Here is a 16,445-nt window from a genome sequence, read left to right as displayed (position 1 = left end):
TCCTTAGAAACGGAAAAAGGTAAATTATACATGTGCTCACTTTCATTTGTGTTTTTTGAAAACGTTGGTATTTTGAAAAGTGAGTAAATGTGTTGGTCCTTTAACTCTCAAGATTTGATTATTAATTCTTTGTGGCTGTACAGTTCCTTGCACTATTAGTTAAAGGAATTTGGGGTTATATCAAGATAACACCCCCTGGCTGACAAAGTTGCCTGTCTGTTGGGCAGTATATTGATATTATAAGGAGACGAAGTTGAAGGTTTAAACGTATCTTTCTGAAGGTTAGATTAACATTGCTAACGTGACTGTCTTCATGATTGTGGGAAAGACGAGTGCTGGCACATGATGCAAAGGTAGGCTTATCCTAGTGTATTTGAAGAATTTCCTTTGTAGTGATTCATTCTGGGTTTTATATTTGTTCCAGACAAACTGTTTATCGCCCTGTTGGAAGCAGTAGGTAGGTGATTCAAGGACTAATGATGACGAAAAAGACTTAGATGCTTTCCTCCGCTTGTAATAAACTTACAATTACGGGTGCTCTAATTGCCCTTACTGTCCCTTTTCAAGACAATTGACGATTCCCTTTGAAAATGTCCGACCTAAAAATTCAATTAGAACGATAACAGAAAGCTGCTGAATGTTAACGTAATCTTGTCACGTGGTTCTAGATGTAATAGCCAACAACGAAGTTCATTTCTGTCACGTGATGTTAGTTCGTTTAGCAGAAATTTTCCCTCCAGCATTTGTTATTGCAACATTATGAGGATCTAGAAGAAACAACTAAGTGTTTGCTTGAAAGATGAAAAATGTAAAATGACTTATGGAATTGAAAGACTACGTCTTTGACTGTATATCTCGATAAACCAGTAGGTGCACTTTGAATGGGCAGCGGCAAAGCTGTGGTAACATGGTACGATGCAGACAAAGATGTACAGACAGTTTCCCAGTACCCCACGGTTATGTTACATGCACGGAACGTTTTAATTATGAAGGCGATACGTGCACGGTTCATTGCAATAACGATTATAAACTCAAAGGAGTATCTAGAGTTTATTGTAAAGGAGGAGTATGGACCAAGCAGGATGGGACAACCGCTTCAGCCCGCTGTGAATATATAGGTATGTATCAGAAGATTACGATTACAGAATGAATTTACAGGCATAGCAAAGGATGAAATGAAAGTTTGCTAAAATTATACTATTTCACAGGTTAGAGACGGAGTCATAAGGACATCAACTTAGCTTTTATTGTGAGTTGTGTGCGGTGTTTATATCGATTAGTGGAGCTTCACTGCTTGTTCGAACATGGCAATCGGCGGTCTTTCCTCCTTCATCAAGGCAACATCGAAAGCCGTAAGAATCCAGATCAAAAGTTCATTTTCCAAATTTCCTATTGAATCAATAAACTCTTTTTTCGGCTAATTTATTCTTGTTTTTCATGTCACCATGTTTCCGCAAATAGCGTAACTCACCAATCGATATATAACCACACGCAACCCACAATCCCTTGATTCGTTCTGAAGCTGAGCAAGCGCTCTGAACGTCAGCTCTTTAATGTTACCATTAATGGTGGGAATTTACTTTGTCAATTCTGTTGCTAAAACTGGATTTTGTTCCACTCCACCACCGACTCAGCATCACAGATGCTTTACAAACTAACCCCCTTTTAGCTTTTATTCAATTTGATATATGTTTCTCGAGGTCAAAATACCGTGCCAAGATCCCGGGGCTCATAATTTTAGCCAAAAGTCAAAGATATCGTTTTGCTGAAGTCCATATTTATCATATCCTCCTTACTTCTTTCAGACACTCTGTACAAGGATGAAGTCATGAGCCTTGTATCTGCTCATAGCGGCAAAAGCCGCCACGATTTAGCCGTATTCCTAAGAGATTATTTGGAGCGAACCTATCCCAGTCAATACTGGGTGGTTACCGTGTATGATCCTGTTAAAGGTTTTGAAAATCACGCTTTTAATGGCCATGACACCCGAATCGGCTGGAAGTTAAGGCATGCGGGTGTGAACTATGTTGTTACAAAATATCCTAAACATTCTGCTCGCTCTCCTGTAGTGTCCCTCTCAGAAGCAGTGGGCTCGCCCACTGGAAATCACGCTGAACAGGTTCTTAATAGTATTAAAGATAGGTTTCGTGCCCGTGGTCTAAGTTGGGCTTCGATACACGTCGTGAAGAGTAGAAGGTCCGAGGGTTGGTGGCTTGGTGAACGTACCATTGAAATGACGTTAACCACTTCACCATCTATTCTTTCCCGAAACTACTTCTGGAAGGAGTTTTCGAATGTTATTGTCATCGCCGTTGCTCCCTATTGAAAGAACGGAATTCTCTGCTAACGTCCCAGTCCTATCAAAAGACAAGTTTAACAAATTAAGCTAGGTTTAGCAAAATGAAATTGATAACTTAACTAAGGGTCCGTTTCTCTAGGAGAATCTAAGATCGGATTTTTGATCTTAGATCATGCGGACTGTTTACTACCAAAGAAACGAAAAATCCAAAAAGGGATTTTTGCCTTTACTTGACAACAGCGTGCTTGGTGGTTGTTTTGAAAAAGGCAGCTAGCCAATATTTATTCCTCGTGGACAATTTACCGCAGCAACAGCTCCTTCTATGACCAGAAGATGAGGTAGTAGCATTGAACAGATGGTAAAGACGAAAAGTTCCGAAAATTAAAGAAATAAAAAGATCGGTTGTACTATTTACCTCCCGTGAACTTGTGAAGCACCGAGTGTGGCGACGAATGGCTGCTATTTGCGTTTGAAATCCCTCTAGCGTTTATGAAATTTGTGTAGCAGTGAAATATCTCCTAAACAATCACGATTTTCTTTAACTTTTAAGTCAATTCTACGACCAAAGTTGCATTGAAAACCTACCATGATCGTTCGCCACGTTTGGTGGACTTTTCACGAGAAAACCGCTCGCCAAACGAATTTTCTTCGGATCCGTTCCCAAAGAAACGCACAGATCACGAATCCTAAAAATCCGGATTTAGATTGTATCTAATGAATCCACTCAGAGTGTGGATTCTTCAGATTCATGATCCATTTTTGAATTTTAGTAAAGAAATGCAAAATCCGTTTTTGGATCTAAGAATCCGGATTTGGATTTTCGCAAAGAAACGCACCCTAAGATTGATTACACAAAAAATACCGCCATCATATGAAAACCAAGCTATAATGAACCTGCAGGATAAAATTTTGGCAATCAACTCTCCATTATACGAAAACTTGCTTGCTCAAAAATTTAATATGATTTTGAAGTTCAGGATAGATTTTCAATTAATTTCTCCCCTGTAACTGCGTAGTTTAGAATGACTGGCCGGGCGTGAATTGTTGAGTAACGTAAATTAGTTTTGTTGTAGTGTATTGAGCATAACGAACCTGAAATAAACCAGGGAATCTGATGCAAACAGTGTGTTTTCTTACCAAAAGTAATTTAAAACCAGTGCGAGATACATGTTCACTTGAACTGGCTGAAGGAGGGTTTTGCTAATTTCTGTTCACCTCTTGCAGCTCACAGAGGGGCTTGCTTATTTTCTCTTGTTTGTTGACTAAAGAAACCCCATGACACTGAATAATGTCATGAAATTATAAAGTAATAAGAGCGTAGAAAACCAGATGTGACGCCGAGCGCGCGCTCTCATCACTGCGCCAACCCTACTCCTTAGGAATTTATGTTTTAAGAAATCGCATTTTAAGGTGGTTCACATCGGTTCCAGCCCCGTCTAGCCTTTTCACTTTGATGGATCAACACCAACAATATTAAGGAATGGGTGCATGCCAGAGGTGGGGGGGGGGGGGGGAGAAATAAGCTCATTTTAATTTTTTCTTACCCATGATCTCTTAGAGGACAGACGCATACCAAGAAGTAGAAAAATGATCATCGGCGAGGTAATACTGTCTGTATAATAAAGGAACGAAAATCTCACCGATGGTCATCGGCGAAGTAATGCTGTCTATATAATAATGGAACGAAAATCTCGCCGATGATCATTGGCGAGGTAATATTGTCAGTGTAATAAAGAAACGAGAATCTCACCGATGATCATCGGCGAGGTAATGCTGTCTGTATAATAAAGAAACGAAAATCTCGCTGATGATCATCGGTAATGTAATTCTGTCTGTGTAGTAAAGACACGAAAATCTCACCGATGGTCATCGGCGAGGTAATACTGAATGATGTATTGCCAACTGAGAAAACAATAGATTTAATACATACAACCACTATTTTGATTCACTATTTGTTCAAGGCTAAGTAAACAAAGCATGGTTTTCAAGATCGCATTATAATTCCTTTTTTTTTTCTTATTTCACAGGAGAAGCAGAAAGTGACTATGTTGTGTTTTTATAGCCTGATATAAACATTCGATCGAGTTTGAAAGAACCTATTTAAAGGACCAACCCCAAAACCATTAAACCCAACCTGGCAGAACCTCTGACCCAGTCCCTGTCCCCCAAATCCAAACCTCTGTCCAGATCTGAGCTCCTTTCCCCTGACTTAACTCCAAATCTGCCAACAAAATCCAAACCCCTATCCCCAAAATCCAAGTCTCCATTCCCCCAACTCCAAACCCTTGTTCTCCAAATCCAAGCCTGCATCTCCCCAATGCAAACCCCTGTTCCTCGAATCCAAGCCTCTGTCTCCCAACTCCAAACACTTGCCCCCTCAGGCCTAAACATAGTAAGTAGAGGGGATTGGTTATGAAGACCGGCAAACTTCAGAGAGATAGGTTATAGTCTCATGACAATGACCCCGCGCACACACAAATTCAAGATGGCGTCGTTTGCGAACTATATGGTCATTTGACGTGTTTTAAACTCTAAAACAATGTAGTTCCGTCAGCTTGAATGGTTTTCAAAAGTTCATCATTTCGAAAGTAAAATGTCCGACGATAACTGTTCGGTTTTTGGTGCGGTACGTGTCGGGGGACGAAAGGAATCGGCATCTGGAAACTGCCGTCTGCACCAAATGCCGAATTCAAGAAGTGGCGAGAAGAGTGGCCGAGTGAGATCCCCTATCCCACTATTACGTACATGTGAAATGATGATCTGGCAACACATAGTTCAGCTGTTTAACCAAGATGTTGAGAATGATTTGAAGTTGATGCCCAGATAACTTATGATCACATTAATCTGAATTCCTATTCAACCATGCGTGTAAGTCTGGCAGCCCAGATACTGAGTTCTGCTGTGGCAGACTTACGAAGGCCTGTAGATCTCAGCCTATTCAGCTGTAGAGACAACAAAGTTTCCTCTGAATGAAGGTGTAGAGTATGTCTTAACTGAGAGGTTCTGCCAAGATCCATTAGACAAATACTTTCGAAACCAAAGAAAGCTGGGAAGAAGAAATGGCAACCCTGACATGAAGACGTTTGGCTACAACAACAACACCATCAGAGTACAACGGTGGCGTCTCCTGCCAGTCTGGGAACACGCGTGGAAGGAAAGAAAGAGACAGATCATGGGTCAATGTTTCAAATGACCCAGTGACAAAGAGAAAGAAACAATGATTGCCTTATACACAGTGTCATTTATTTTATTTTACGGGGGGAGGGTGGGGGCTTTTAGTCCCCGTCCCCAATGTTTCACAAGGATGATGTTTTATTTTGTTTTACTATGAGGTACCATAGCTCCTTACAAACTTGCATATCCGGCCCTCGTTTTCAACCCCCTCCTCCCCCCGCCCTAGTTGAAAATAGGCTCCGTCCCTGATGTTTTAGATATACATTGTAACATGTATGCTGATTGACCAGCTACTGCTGTTGTCTCTGAACTAAGGCCAGCTAGAGGAAGTTTTATCGCAGTCTTCTATAAGTAAACAAGTATACATTGTTTAATATGTATAAGACATGTATTTTTTTCTGTGTAAATATTTCAACTTGCACTTGTGAATGTAAATAATTTTTATTTTTAATCAGTTATTGTTTTGGCATCCCTGAAATAATGTTCAGTTCTCTCAAAAATTGATTGAGCATTTTTTGAAATTGCCCACAAACTACCAATCATGATTTAAGGATGAAGTTAACTTCTGGCATTCAATGGCATTCTGGTCTTCTAATTTGCCAGCTGGATGGAGATTCCCTGCTCACGTTCTGATGATTTACTGGCATGCTTTGTATGAAGTCTATGAAGCACATAACCTCCAACAAACTGTAGTCCAGCTTTTTCTTCATCTGAAAGTTTAGTTAATGGGACACAAGTATAAATGCTTTCTCCTTAGTGTGTGCTAACATACCAAAAGTAACCTTGGTAGACAGTAGTGTAGCAGTGTTTTCCCTCCACCCCGCCACTTTTTCACTAGGATGACGTCTATTTTGTTTTAGTATGAGGTACCAGACCTCCCTACGAACTCTCGCATCGGACCCTCGTTTTCAAGCCCCTCAGTTGAAAATAGGCTTCATCCTTGATTTTTTAGATACACATTGTGACATGTATGCTGATTGACCAGCTACTGGTATTTTTCTATGTATATATTTCAACTTGCACATATGAATGCAAATAATTTTTATTTTTAGTCGGTTATTGTTTTGAAGTATAAGTAAACTTGTGTTCACATTATTCAACAACAAATGCAACAGTAACTTATTATAAACATGCAAATATGGACATGATTTGGTCAAGGTGTCACAATAAATAAAATTGTTTATTGCATGATTATTCTCAGAGTTTAGCTTTGCCTTTGTTGGTCATACTCATGGGAGGCTCTGCTTATATCCATACGGAGTGCTTTTGATTTCATTTGTTTCAATCTAATCTTCTGTTTGTACATAATATCTTTTGCAGAAAAAAAAATGAACGCACTTTGACATACAATTGTATGATGTTGTGCAAAACATCTTTGGCAACACTACTATTGATTATCAGTTCAGAATTGGAAAACATTGAATTGTATGAGACAACTTCAACATCATGAACAGATCTTGATATAATACTAGCATTTGCACATTAGTCCTCGAAGTGGCATCCCTGAAATAATGTTCAGTTCTCTCAAAAATTGATTGCGCATTTTTTGAAACTGCCCACAAACCACCACGATATAAGGATGAAGTTAACTTCTGGCATTCAATAGCATTCTGGTCCGCTAATTTGCCAGCCTTAAGGATGGAGATTGCCCGCTCACTTTCTAGTGACTTACTAGCATGCTTGGTGTGAAGATCATGAAGCACATAACCTCTAATATACTCCAGTCCAGTTTTTTCTTCATCTGAAAGTTTAGTTAATGGGGCACAAGTATACATGCTTTCAATTTTCTCCTTGCTGTGTCCTGACATACAAATGCTTTCAGTGAGACCCGGCTACGTACTCTCTTGCGAGTCGCCAGCTGTATTCCTGCATTAATGTGCTTATGGAGTCAAATAAAAGGAACTAGCAATTCACCCTATTAAATGGTTAGTTATTACATGTATTGGAAAGCTAATAAAAACGTAAAAAAAAACAACCAAATAGTTAATTTATACACTACCCTGTGATTTTACCGCTCTAAAAGCCACAAGTAGTCTTTTTAACTCGTGAATTGGGCATGCGCAACACGAGTTATCGTGAGTTATGGGGAAATGTGTCGCTCGCTCGGTGGGCTGTAAACATTATGCAAATGAGGTACGCTCGCGGCTTACTTTTAAATTGCTGTCCATCTTTAATTAAAATAAGCTGTTTTAAAGGTCTAAATCGAAAGATATAAGTTAAAGAAGAATCGGCCACCGAATATGAGAACATCCAGAATCGTAAAATCGATGAGCAGCACAAGTTCTCACTGAATGCGGAGTTCGTACGGATTTTACAGAAACAGAAGTCGTTGAAGTACGGTTATGGTATGGTAAATGCACATATAGCGAGCGAAATGATATAAACACAGAGCATTTATTTATTGTATCACTAAAAACATTGAAAAACGAAAGGAAAAAAAATAGAGATCTACATGTACCCGGAGTCGATCGCGATTACTTTCCAATGCGGTTACTTTCCTGTGCTAAGTGAGCATAACATGAATGAAACGGAGAAAATGAAGATCACAATTAAATGAACCGCTGATAACTAGCGGGCTCGAGTCTGTACGAGGATTGTCTGTCCCCTGTCGTCTGAAGGTTAATTTGTCCTTCACCGAACAACTGTCAGTGAGTATATTTAGTATTCGTGGATTTTCTGACGCTCGACAGTGCCTTTTTTAAAGCTTAGAGGTCACATGTGTTCATTCGTCGGCAAATAGAGTCACAAAGTTTGTTTTAAGGGAAGGTCTTCATGACTTGTTTTGCACCGAGGCTCTTTGCAAGCTACACACAATACAGGTAAGCTGAAACAAGACGTTTTGTTCAAGAAGCTTGGTTTCGAAGAAATCGGAGTGAATCAAGGTAGTAGTTGAAGGATACATTAGTCGTCGCAATCACCGTCTGGATCTGCAAAGAGTTTAACATTTCACATTAGGCCGTTTGTATTTGATTTGATTTTTTGAACATGGCGAAACAGAAGTTTTTGAGACAGTTTGTCGTGTTATTTCTTCTTTGATTTCCTTGATGAAAGATCAGGTGTCCAGCCTGAACGAGAAAGGAGTCAAAGCTGTAGTTTTGGGGTCAGAAAGTTCTGACACGGAGATTAAGGATGCTTTTCAAGGTAAATACAACCTTGTGTTTACAAAGTCGGTGCGCTGTCAAATGGGTTTTGAATACAGATCGCGGATTTCAAGCAGGTTCCTGGACTTTAGAAAACAAAAATGGTAATGTCCAGTATTACTTCGAAGTTTAATTCAAAGTTTTGAACGACTAGTAAAGCCACGGCCGATAAAATGACTGCAAAAGCCGTCGGCAAAAACTCACGCTTTTGCTTCAGCGTGAAGAATAATTTGAACATTTTGTCACGCAGCGAAGCACGTCTGCGAAATTTTGAACATTTTTTTGCTTTTAGATAGTTTTTTTGTTTTCTTTTGCCTCAACTTGAATGAAAATTTATTGTTATTGAACTTCCTGTCGTGTTTCTTTCATTTGGTTACCTTTCTTTGGAAATTTTAGGTTTTAAAGTTAACGGTAGTTTTGCACTGTGGTTTTCTGCATATTTAATTTACGGCGACCGCCGCGCCGTGTTTGTTTAGTTTATTCGCCTCGTTCAACTGCATTTTTTTTAGTTTTATTCAGCTACTACAAAACTCCTGAGAAAAGAACTAAGTGGGCACTAATTTTGCACAGTTGAAATACGATTTATCTCAAAATAGTTGGCTTGTTTTTGAACTCTTTTTTATTTACAACTTTCATCTTTCTTTCACTGCGCCATGTTTCCTCGTCGTCTTTTTGCAACTTGAAATGAAAATATCTCCTACACTTTGCATTTCACGGAATTTTTACATCGGAAACTTCCATCGAAAATGTCATGAACGCGTCCTTGTACATGTACGTCCTTATAAGCAGAACCTGAAAATGCCATTTTGCAACAAAACTCAAAGCTCGTTGTTTATCTCATTTGATAAAGGGAGAATGAGTAATGTTTTCATTAAGACAGAATTGCCTTGATTTTTCAATATTTCCACTGTTCACTTTTCAACCACATTTACTGCCAACTATTTCCTGGTGAACCAGAAACAAAAATGATAAATGTTTAAAACACATGACCTCTTCCACCGTGGTCAAACGTAATGCCATGATCGTTTCAGTTGTAATGCCTTCTTATCCAAATGTTACTTTGTTTCCTCGGTACCTCATTAGCGAACACTGAACTACTGCTCGTACTGTAAATATGAAAATCAACCACAATATTCCCCAAACCAGATAATACTAAACATAATCCAAAAAATACTGTAATTCTTTTGTTCAATTCGCGAGTTTGCTCACAGAGCACTTTGATTATTTCAAGATTGCGTTTAGCACATGAACGTGCCTTTTCGAAATTTTAGGAGCCTGCATTGTATAGTTGAAGAACTTCAGCATGTTGCTGGTCTGTTATATCAGGAGTACCCGTTGGATCCGCTCCGCAAAATATCCGCTCTGCAGACCAAAGTTGAACTGGCTGGGAATCGTAGGAATAAACAGAATCTTGCTGAGAATTTAGCTTATAAAGAGCTAGCTAGCTGGAAAAATTTTTTGGTGTACAAATTGCTTACATTGTGGTTTTACAAATCAGTTCTGGCTGGAAATTACGTTCCGGATGCGATCACTGTGAAATGACTGAAGTGTGTCATTCGACACTCTCTGACTGCTTGACCCTTTGTTTGAAAACATGCTTACAATATAATGTTAGTTGTTTATCAAAATTTTATTTACCAGCAAACAATAGAGGTCTGTTCTGTTGTCATTGATAGAGTGAAATTAGATCAGTTTCTTTTCCCTTGACGCTCCCTTTTCCCACGTTCAGTTGTATGTTAAACCACCGTTGATCCCGTCGCGGAAAATCATCGTCTGTTCTGCTTTCATGTCACCTAGTACCTAGATACAACCGGTTATCTGGTAATGACGTTTTTTGGTTCGTGCAGTCTTTCCACATTTTGCCCTTTCTTGCCAGATGCCCGGTAAGACTCCGGTAACCTCATAATATTTTGTAACTTAGACATTGTTCCCGTATAATTTTGTGTTCAACGGTCGGTTAAAGCGCGGTCAGGATTCGCCGACCAGTTGTTTGAGGGTTTGGCTGCCAGAGAACTCTCAGGACTCCAATGATAAATTCAAAGGTTCAGGTAAGAACTACTTTGGAGTTGAACTAGCTAAATCAGTCTATATATTTAATATTGATCATGATAAGCAACGTGTGCGGGAAAAGCCGGCGCAGTTTTTCAACCTGTATTCGCCACTGTATTGTATTTCAAACCCTACGGAAAGTGCAGCTTCAGTGAAAAGCAAGACCAGAAAAGGCCTAATATGTCTCCGAACTTGGAAGGGTTTTCGAAGTTGCCAGTCCATTCATCCACAGTGATCTTACTTCCAAGTGTAATTTTAATTCTGTAACTTTAACGGCCAGTAAATCCGATCCCGGTACTGCAGTCGATGATGACCGCTTTTTAACGCGTCGAACATGAGCTATTAGGGAGCTTAAGCAAACCACGACGACGACGGCAACGAGAGTGTCACTAAACAAAAGGTTTAATGAGCAAAACAATAGCTGTGCACGTGCGTTATAAATTTTTGTACATTTCTTTGTCGTCCTCTGCAAAACAACAACGTGAAATGATCAAGTTCTGCGTCGTCTACGAAACGTGGACGACGACGGCTAGTTTTTCACATTTTCATCTGGAACTGTATGCCGTCGTTGCATATTTAATCTGAGCAAGTTTTTAGAGCCATTGGCGTACTGAACAGATCTACACATTCGCGAATTTTGCTTGTAAAATATGAATTCATTTTTTACTAGGCGTCGTCCTCGGCGTCGTCGTCGTCGTTGCTTAAGCTCCCTATTGAAACACATTTGCCGCGTCTTGGACAAAACGAGATATTGAAATGATTATTTTTTCCCGGTGCAAGAAAGTGTTGTTTCCATCGGTTTCTTTACTGAAGTCCGATCGAGTTCTTTATATAACTGAAGGCTGATTACTTATTGCTGCCTTTTGGTATCGCCGAAGCTTTGGCCTGAAAGGTTGACCAACACACCTGATTGATCTAGTTCCATGCTAATTGTACTGTACTTTGGGATTTAAATGTCAAAGGTCAGAAAAGACCAGAAGGCAGTCATGTCATCCCAGATTTCGTTCTTTCGGTGTCGATAGCGCCAGGACAATAATATGTAATTTAATTTCTTATGCGTTTCCATTTCTTAACGCGCGTGTTTTTCGCACATTCAGTTTCTGTCAGAGAGCAAGTTATTTTGATGCCTCCGTTGTTAGCGGAAATGGAGACATTTCGCCTTGTTGTCCTTCTTTTTATGATGGCATGGACAGTGTTTATATCGTGGAACAATTATCGCGCGGTTCAGTTCATGTAGCTAAGGCAAAGCGCGAAACATGGCACACGAAAAAATAGGGGAGAGCCGGGGCACCAGTTCACACCATTCACTGAAATCACGCTTCTGGGTTATAGTTTGATGGCGAAATGAGCGGTGAAAAATCATTCCGCGATTATTGCTTTCTTAAACAGTTAAATCCTTGCTTCATTTGACTTGCCCCAGGGAATGTAATTTTCAGCAATGTAATATCAGTTAAAATCTAAGACATTTCATTGAATACTCTCATGAATGAGTTACTTTTGTGAACGTAGTTCTTTATCTAGAGCTTACATTCAGGGGCTCCAATGGTATCACCAGTTTTGTATATTATTGTGTGTCCGTGGCTGTATGCGTATTTGGATGCATGTGTGTGTGTGTGTGTGTGTGTGTGTGTGTGTGTGTGTGTGTGTGTGTGTGGAGGGGGAGGAGGACGCCGGTATAAGAGGGATTGTGCAGTATGTTGCATTTTCTATAGACGTATCATTTTGCAGGTGCAAAATTGATTGCGTGAACTATAAGAAGCATAGCTGAAGATACTGCAAATGTTACCCGATATCATGGACTGGTACCCAAGAGGAGATGAGCAAATTTGTTGATGAAACCACGAGATTAAGTTTGTGAATGTCTTTATGCTGATCGTCCAGTATATACTTATGACATTACATTGATCTGATTGATACATGTTGTTAACGAATCTCTAGACGTAATGATGCTTTGACATCCCCGCGGTGGGTCTTTGCTGCGAAACTTTGCACTTAACTGTGTGAAACTTTTACGGTGAACGGCCTATAACATCCCAACAATGCCGGGGTCTTTGCTGCGAAACTTTGCACTCAACTGTGTGAAACTCTTACGGTGAACGGCCTTTAACATCCCAACAATGCCGGGGTCTTTGCTGCGAAACGTTGCACTTAACTGTGTGAAACTCTTACGGTGAACGGCCTCTAACATCCCAACAATGCCGGGGTGTTTGCTGCGAAACTTTGCACTTAACTGTGTGAAACGTTTGCGGTGAACGGCCTATAACATCCCAACAACACCGGGGTCTTTGCTGCGAAACTTTGCACTTAACTGTGCGAAACTTTTACGGTGAACGGCCTTTCACACCCCCACGCATGGGTCCTGGTGAAATTTTTACGGTAAACTACCTCTAGGAATGTGATTGTCTTTGGTTGTTTAACTTTCGAGTTAAATTAATTTTGTGAAAGTTGTGTTGACAGTGCTTTGCAGTCTTGGGTAAGGCATGGATCAGCGACATGGACTGGGGTGGATCACCAACATTCAAGGTATTATCAAGATTTTTTTTTTTAATTCATTTTATGATAAAGATTCTAATGTGGTTTATACACTTTTATCTCGCAATTGCAGACTGTGGGAAGCTCAGAGAAAACAGTTGTCCAAAGAAAAAGAAAACGACGTTTTTCGATATTTTGAGGTAAACTTGGTGTTACTGATCAATACTAAACCAGCTCCCTTTCAGGGAGCTGGCACAACCCTATATTTTTCAAAAAAATAATTAGAAAGAATTGTAAACTACTACATCGGGGTAAACATAAAAAAGTGTGCTGTTTTTGTTGAAATTACAATGATTATTGGGCTAGCAATGTAGATGTAAGGCCGATATGTATTAGTAAAGGACTTCAATATTATTTATTTTTTTGGTCATTTCCCTTACAGCATTACATAGAAGTAATTTCGCAACAAGCATTTCTTTGGTGAAAGCAAGTTTGATCTGAATGTCTAGAGGGATTAGAGGGATCTTATTTTAAACATTAGTGTGAATCATTTTAGATGTCAGAACGTAACGTGCCAAACTGTCACACGCATGCTGAACGTGAAAGGCATCTGAAGTATCGGAAAAAAACCGACCGTGTTGGGAGACAACTTGTCCGATCCGCGTAAATGGTACGTTGTACTGTTCAGTTTTTAAGTGATAACATAATCAAAGTGTAGATTATGCTCATGGCGGCAAAATAGTCAACAGACAATAGGCTGTTGAATAGTGGTCCTGAACAATGCGTTTGTTTTTAATCCGGGTCAATACGCTAGCCAGAACAATTTTGGGCCTATAATTGCCTTGCTGGTATTTCGAATGTTACTCTTTACTGCTGGCTGGCTACTTGGCTAATTGCCATTTTTGTAGCTCGGTATTCCAAATTTTCATTATGTCTGGCTGGGAGTTTTATGAAATAAAGTCGATCTTGCTAGCAGTGAAGGGCGGATATTTTTTTCCTAGCAAAGTTAATTATTAATGGTAATTGACGTGGGAGCACAGCACGGAATTGGGTACTCCTGTTATATGACTTACAGGTTGTCAAAGGGAAATTCAAAGTCACTCAAGCAATTCACGGTAAGCCTCAAGAGCACTCAAATATATGTCTACACCAAAGCTACCAGATTCAGCCACTGGATTAATTAGCTGTCTGAATTCTTCGAACAGTTCTGCTGGGAAAGGATTCTCGATGTCTTCAACTTCAACAGATCCATGTTCCTCTAAAGGAGATGGGCCCTCTAGGTCAGTACCATACCATTCTATCATATCTTGGGTAATTGCCTCATTCTGCATTTGTCGATTAAGCATGCCATTGACCCACAGCCTCTCAGGTGACCAGTTGCGCTCGGTTCGTACTGGCCTCAAATTAGATGCTCTTGTAAACTCATCTAGGGCAACACTGATTCGTGGAAGGAACACTTGATGTAGTAAAAACATCTGCAGAGTGCTACTTGCGCTCAGGTAACCATTCTCTTCCAAAGAATAAAAAAACGGCATGAAATAAAAAAGAAATAAATAAAAAAGAAACTTCTCAGAGGACCCTCCTGAAAACCACCTTATGGTGATTGGAGGCCTCCTCTTAAAATATTATGTATTATTTATTTATTTCTATTAAACACAACGGAATACTTTTCTCCATAGACGCTCAATCCTTTTATTTCTTGTGGATGGCCCTGCAATAACACTGCCTCTTCCTTCGCCCCTTTCTCGAACAATAGATCTTACAACCTCTATGTTTTCACCTCCATGATCACCTCCTACGCGAGAAGGCACACCAAACTGTTGTACTGCCCTCTGAAAGGCTGACATAACTGTATCTACCCGATTGTTGGTTGAACATCGTAAGAATGTAATCATTCCAGAAAAGCCGTCGATACAGCCATGGACTACAAATCCCCATCGTATTAGACTATCATGCCCATCTATGTGCCATGACGAGTTGGGCCAAAGCACACTGTACACCCTCCTTGTTATTACCGTTGCCCATCGAAGAGCACTGTTTTCAGGGTCAACCCTATTGATTGTTGCACGGACGCGTTCACGCTGTACGAGATGGCCCAGAGATCGAATATGCCCTAACAAATACGACTGTCCAGTTGTCGTTCCATGTCGAGATATAAACCCGCGAATAACCTCCTCGAGTTGGTCATCGCTTATGTTTGACCACCTGCCGCAGCCCAACCCATACTCTTCCACTCTACGATAGATAGTCCATCTTGATACTCGTAGCATCTGCACAATCTGATTCCAGGAGCACCTTAGGCTTCTAAGATTTTCAAGACGTTCCTCGGCAATGACGAACTTTGGTCTTCCAGGTTGCGATGTATGCGCAACGCTACGGGATCCTAAATCGACAAGGCTTACTGTTCTCCTACCTATTTCAGTCATCCTCTCAAACCAGAACTGATGTATTTCAGAAAAACAATCACAGAGCTGCAGTAAATTGTTTCTACAACATAGATCCTCACTCTGATCAAGGACACTTCGCGGAACGGAGAGTACCTGGTCAAGACAATTGAAAAGCAGCGCCGCTGAGTGGAACTCTAAGTTTATAATTCTGGCACTGTGTTCGCATCTATCCAGTAGATTTTCAGCGAATATAAAAAAATCATTCCAAGTAGTTGCATCTGCTGTTGCATCTGGGTCTAGATTTGTCGCCATTTTCAGACAGAACGTAAGGATTTTGGATAATGGCGGGAAGCTTTGTGACCCTGCCGTAAATGCTTTGTGGCCATGCCTCCTTGGGTCACGTGACTTAATCGTTAATATCTTTTTATCAAATGAAAAAACATCGAATAAACATAATTTTTATCGAATGCAAAAAGAGCATGGAAATGGTTTTATCGAACAAATATATTTTTATCGAATGAAAATATTTTAACGAATAAAAATATATCATTTCCAATGAAAATATTTTTAGCGAATAAAAACATGTCATATATGGATGATTATGTTTTAAGCGAATAAAAAAATGTCACTTATCAAATGAAAATATTTTCAGCGAATAAAAATATGTCATTTATCGAATGAAGATATTTTTAACGAATGAAAATAAGTCATTTATCGAATGAAAATATTTTTAACGAATGAAAATAAGTCATTTATCGAATGAAAATATTTTTTGTCAAATTTTGCTACTTTTCGGCAACCATAAGGAAGTAGCATTTAGAGCAGACGTCCCAGATTTACTTGCTGGAACCGAGAATGCAGAGGCGCGGCCCAGACAGGAGGTAGCATGTAGAGCAGACAAAGAACGGAGAGCATTGATGGAAA

At 39.8% G+C, this 16,445-nt stretch overlaps 2 protein-coding genes and 2 pseudogenes across 2 annotated transcripts; 1 reads left to right on the top strand and 3 right to left on the bottom strand.

Moving 5' to 3' along the window:
• Positions 1-1,304: 1,304 nt before the first annotated feature.
• On the top strand, positions 1,305-2,476 carry LOC145500074 (uncharacterized). Its single transcript, XM_081479568.1, has 2 exons — positions 1,305-1,352; positions 1,742-2,476. Exons 1-2 carry the CDS (start codon positions 1,305-1,307, stop codon positions 2,324-2,326), a joined length of 633 nt encoding a protein of 210 aa, XP_081335694.1. The 3' UTR covers positions 2,327-2,476.
• A 4,201-nt stretch (positions 2,477-6,677) lies between these two features.
• LOC145499800 (uncharacterized) lies at positions 6,678-7,365 on the bottom strand (annotated as a pseudogene).
• A 6,866-nt stretch (positions 7,366-14,231) lies between these two features.
• Positions 14,232-14,669, bottom strand: LOC145500531 (uncharacterized). Its single transcript, XM_081480058.1, has one exon. The coding sequence runs from the start codon at positions 14,667-14,669 to the stop codon at positions 14,232-14,234; it is 438 nt and encodes a 145-aa protein (XP_081336184.1).
• Positions 14,670-14,783: 114 nt separating this feature from the next.
• Positions 14,784-15,912, bottom strand: LOC145500530 (uncharacterized; annotated as a pseudogene).
• Positions 15,913-16,445: the final 533 nt, after the last annotated feature.

Source organism: Orbicella franksi, chromosome 10 (assembly GCF_964199315.1).
Source record: "Orbicella franksi chromosome 10, jaOrbFran1.1, whole genome shotgun sequence".
Classification (NCBI taxonomy): Eukaryota; Metazoa; Cnidaria; class Anthozoa; order Scleractinia; family Merulinidae; genus Orbicella; species Orbicella franksi.
This window is presented reverse-complemented; position numbering and strand designations above follow the sequence as displayed.

Coding starts and splice junctions, on each gene's coding strand:
- LOC145500074 (XM_081479568.1), top strand. CDS start 1,305: ATGGCAATCGGCGGTCTTTCCTCCTTCATCAAGGCAACATCGAAAGCC. Junction 1,353..1,741: donor TCAAGGCAACATCGAAAGCC/GTAAGAATCCAG, acceptor TCATAATTTTAG/CCAAAAGTCAAAGATATCGT.
- LOC145500531 (XM_081480058.1), bottom strand. CDS start 14,669: ATGCCGTTTTTTTATTCTTTGGAAGAGAATGGTTACCTGAGCGCAAGT.